The 4,401-nt window shown below is 53.0% G+C and overlaps 1 protein-coding gene across 10 annotated transcripts in view; it reads left to right on the forward strand.

The window, feature by feature from the left end:
* TANGO2 (transport and golgi organization 2 homolog) overlaps window positions 1-1,119 on the forward strand; it is a 47,712-nt gene extending 46,593 nt beyond the window's left edge. For all 10 annotated transcript variants that reach the window (XM_076056654.1, XM_076056649.1, XM_076056656.1 and 7 more), the window contains one exon: window positions 210-1,119. In XM_076056654.1, the coding sequence (XP_075912769.1) occupies window positions 210-429 (220 nt within the window). In that variant the 3' untranslated portion in view covers window positions 430-1,119. The remainder of the gene's footprint in view (window positions 1-209) is intronic.
* The last annotated feature ends 3,282 nt before the right edge of the window (window positions 1,120-4,401 follow it).

A 4,401-nucleotide genomic window follows, 5' to 3' on the forward strand; every position in this document is an offset into this window, starting at 1 on the left:
CTGTGTGTGCTGTGTGTGCTTGCTGTGTGTGCTGTGTGTGCTTGCTGTGTGTGCTTGCTGTGTGTGCTTGCTGTGTGTGCTTGCTGTGTGTGCTTGCTGTGTGTGTGCTGTGTGTGTGCTGTGTGTGTGTGCTGTGTGTGTCGCTGTGTGTGTACTGTGTGTGCTGTGTGTGTGTGTGCTGTGTGCTTGCTGTGTGTCGCTGTGGGCAGTACCAACTCGGTGCTGCTCGTGGGGGTGGATGGCCGCGTGAGCTTCACGGAGCGAACCATGGAGGAGGGGGAGGAGGAGGAGGTGGAGGAGGTGGTGGAGGAGGAGGAGGGGGTGGAGGAGGTGGAGGAGGAGGCCCCTGAGGGTCACTCCCCTCGCTGGGCCCGCCGGGACCACCACTTCCTGCTACGCCCACAGCCCCCCCCCACACCACTCCCATGAGCCTCCACCCCCCACACCACTCCCATGAGCCTCCACCCCCCCCACCACTCCCATGAGCCTCCACCCCCCACACCACTCCCATGAGCCTCCACCCCCCACACCACTCCCATGAGCCTCCACTGCCACCCCCCACACCACTCCCATGAGCCTCCACTGCCACCCCCCCACACTTCTGATTTCCCATGAGCATCCAATGACGCCACCCCAATTTTAATTACCCACAATCCTCCTGGAGGGACGACAGTGTGACGATACCAACACCATCACCACCACCGCCTCCACCACCACCGCCACCACCACCGCCTCCATCACCACCGCCTCCACCAGCACCACCATCACCACCACCGCCTCCACCACCATCACCTCCATCACCGCCTCCACCACCACCGCCTCCACCACCACCACCAGCACCATCATCACCACCACCGCCTCCACCACCAGCACCACCACCACCAACACCATCACCACCAACACCATCACCACAATCACCACCACCGCCTCCACCAGCACCACCGCCTCCACCACCGCCTCCACCACCACCTCCACCACCACCGCCACCATCACCACCACCACCAGCACCACCATCACCACCAGCACCACCACCACCATGAAGCTCAGGGCCACGCTGTGGTGGTGCCGTGCCGATGGGGTGGGTCAGACCAGCTGAAGACACTAAACTCTGTGAACTCATTCAACTGGTTGTTGTTGGTGGTTGGTTGTTGTTGGTTGTTGTTGGTGGTTGTTAGTGGTGGTGGTTGTTGGTAGTTGTTGTTGGTGGTTGTTGTTGTTGTTGTTTGTTGTTGGTGGTTGTTGTTGTTGGTGCTTGTTGTTGGTGGTTGTTGTTGGTGGTTGTTGGTGATGGTTGTTGTTGGTGGTTGTTGTTGTTGATGGTTGTTGTTTGTTGTTGGTGGTTGTTGTTGGTGGTGGTTGTTGTTGGTGGTTGTTGGTGGTTGTTGTTGGTGGTGGTTGGTGGTGGTTGTTGTTGGTGGTTGTTGTTGGTGGTGGTTGTTGGTGGTGGTTGTTGTTGGTGGTTGTTGTTGGTGGTTGTTGTTGGTTGTTGGTGGTGGTTGTTGGTGGTGGTTGTTGGTGGTGGTTGTTGTTGGTGGTGGTGGTTGTTGGTGGTTGTTGTTGGTGGTGGTGGTTGGTGGTTGTTGTTGGTGGTTGTTGGTGGTTGTTGGTGGTGGTTGTTGTTGGTGGTGGTTGGTGGTGGTTGTTGTTGGTGGTGGTTGGTGGTGGTTGTTGTGGTTGTTGTGGTTGTTGGTGGTTGTTGGTGGTGGTTGTTGGTGGTAGTGGTTGTTGGTGGTGGTTGTTGGTGGTGGTGGTTGTTGGTGGTGGTGGTTGTTGGTGGTGGTTGGTGGTGGTTGTTGGTGGTGGTTGGTGGTGGTGGTTGTTGTTGGTTGTTGTTGGTGGTTGTTGTTGGTGGTTGTTTTTGGTTGTTGTTGGTGGTTGTTGTTGTTGGTGGTTGTTGTTGGTTGTTGTTGGTTGTTGGTGGTGGTTGTTGTTGGTGGTTGGTGGTGGTTGTTGGTGGTGGTGGTTGTTGGTGGTGGTGCTTGTTGGTGGTTGTTGGTGGTGGTTGTTGTTGGTTGTTGTTGGTGGTTGTTGGTGGTTGTTGTTGGTGGTGGTTGTTGTTGGTGGTGGTTGTTGTTGGTGGTGGTTGTTGTTGGTGGTTGTTGGTGGTGGTGGTTGGTGGTGGTTGTTGTTGGTGGTTGTTGGTGGTTGGTGGTGGTGGTTGGTGGTGGTTGTTGGTGGTGGTTGTTGGTGGTGGTTGTTGTTGGTGGTTGTTGTGGTTGTTGGTGGTGGTTGTTGGTGGTGGTTGTTGTTGGTGGTGGTTGTTGTTGGTGGTTGTTGGTTGTTGGTGGTGGTTGTTGGTGGTTGTTGTTGTTGGTGGTTGTTGGTGGTGGTTGTTGGTGGTGGTGGTTGTTGGTGGTGGTGGTTGTGCACAGCTCCTGTCCAGAAGTGACGTGCCCAGCAGCAGCAGCAGCCAACACTCTAAACACGTGTGTCTAGAGACACACACAGACACACACACAGACACACACAGAGACATAGAGACACACAGACACACAGAGCCAGAGAGACACACAGAGACACAGACACAGGGACACAGAGACACACCGAGACATACAGAGACCCACAGAGACACACAGACACACACAGACACACAGAGAGACACACAGACACACACAGACACACAGAGACACACAGAGACACACAGAGCCAGAGAGACACACAGAGACACACAGAGACACAGAGCCAGAGAGACACACAGACACAGAGACACACAGACACACACAGACACACAGAGCCAGAGAGACACACACAAAGACATAGAGACACACACAGAGCCAGAGAGAGGCACACAGAGACAGGGACACAGAGACACACAGAGACACACACAGACACACACAGAGACACAGAGAGACACACATACACACAGAGCCAGAGAGACACACAGAGACACACAGAGACCCACAGACACACAGAGACACAGAGACAGAGAGACACAGACACACAGAGACACAGAGAGACACAGAGAGACACAGACACACACAGACACACACAGACACACAGAGACGCACAGAGCCAGAGAGACACAGACACACAAGACACACACAGAGACCCACAGAGACACAGAGAGACACACAGAGACACAGAGCCAGAGAGACACAAACACACAGAGACACAGACACAGAGACACAGAGCCAGAGAGACACACAGAGACACAGAGAGAGACACAAACACACAGAGACACACAGAGACACAGACACACACAGAGACAGAGACACACAGACACAGCCAGAGAGACACAGAGACACAGACACACAGAGCCAGAGAGACACACAGAGCCAGAGAGACACACAGACACACACAGACACACAGAGACACACAGAGACACACAGAGCCAGAGAGACACACAGACACACACAGAGACACAGAGACACACAGAGACCCACAGAGCCAGAGAGACAGAGAGACACACAGAGCCACACAGAGACACAGACACACAGAGACACAGACAAACAGAGACACACAGAGACCCATACTCATAGGGACCCATAGAGACCATCACTCATAGAGACCCATAGAGACCATCACTCATAGAGACCCATAGAGACCATCACTCATAAGAGACTCACAGAGACCCACAGAGACCATCACTCAGAGACTCACAGAGACCCATAGAGACCATCACTCATAGAGACCCATAGAGACCATCACTCATAGAGACCCATAGAGACCATCACTCATAGAGACCGATAGAGACCATCACTCATAAGAGACTCACAGAGACCCATAGAGACTCAGAGACCCATAGAGATCCATAGAGACCATCACCCATAGAGACTCATAGAGACCCATAGAGACCATCACTCATAGAGACCCATAGAGACCATCACTCATAGAGACTCATAGAGACCCAGAGACCATCACTCATAGAGACTCACAGAGACCCACAGAGACTCATAGAGACCATCACTCATAGAGACTCACAGAGACTCACAGACTCATAGAGACCATCACTCATAGAGACTCACAGAGACTCACAGACTCATAGAGACCATCACTCATAGAGACTCACAGACTCATAGAGACCCACAGAGACCCAGAGACCATCACTCAGAGACCCATAGAGATCCATAGATACCATCACTCATAGAGACCCATAGAGACCCACAGAGACCATCACTCAGAGACTCACAGAGACCCACAGAGACCATCACTCATAGAGACCCATAGAGATCCATAGATACCATCACTCATAGAGACTCACAGAGACCATCACTCATAGAGACCATCACTCATAGAGACCCATAGAGACCATCACTCAGAGACCCATAGAGATCCATAGATACCATCACTCATAGAGACTCACAGAGACCATCACTCATAGACACCATCACTCATAGAGACCATCACTCATAGAGACTCACAGAGACCCATAGAGACCATCACTCATAGAGACTCAGAGGC

The sequence above is a fragment of the Petromyzon marinus genome, chromosome 77, assembly GCF_048934315.1.
Source record: "Petromyzon marinus isolate PM22_M1 ecotype Great Lakes invasive population chromosome 77, UKy_Petmar_22M1.pri1.0, whole genome shotgun sequence".
Taxonomy (NCBI): Eukaryota; Metazoa; Chordata; class Hyperoartia; order Petromyzontiformes; family Petromyzontidae; genus Petromyzon; species Petromyzon marinus.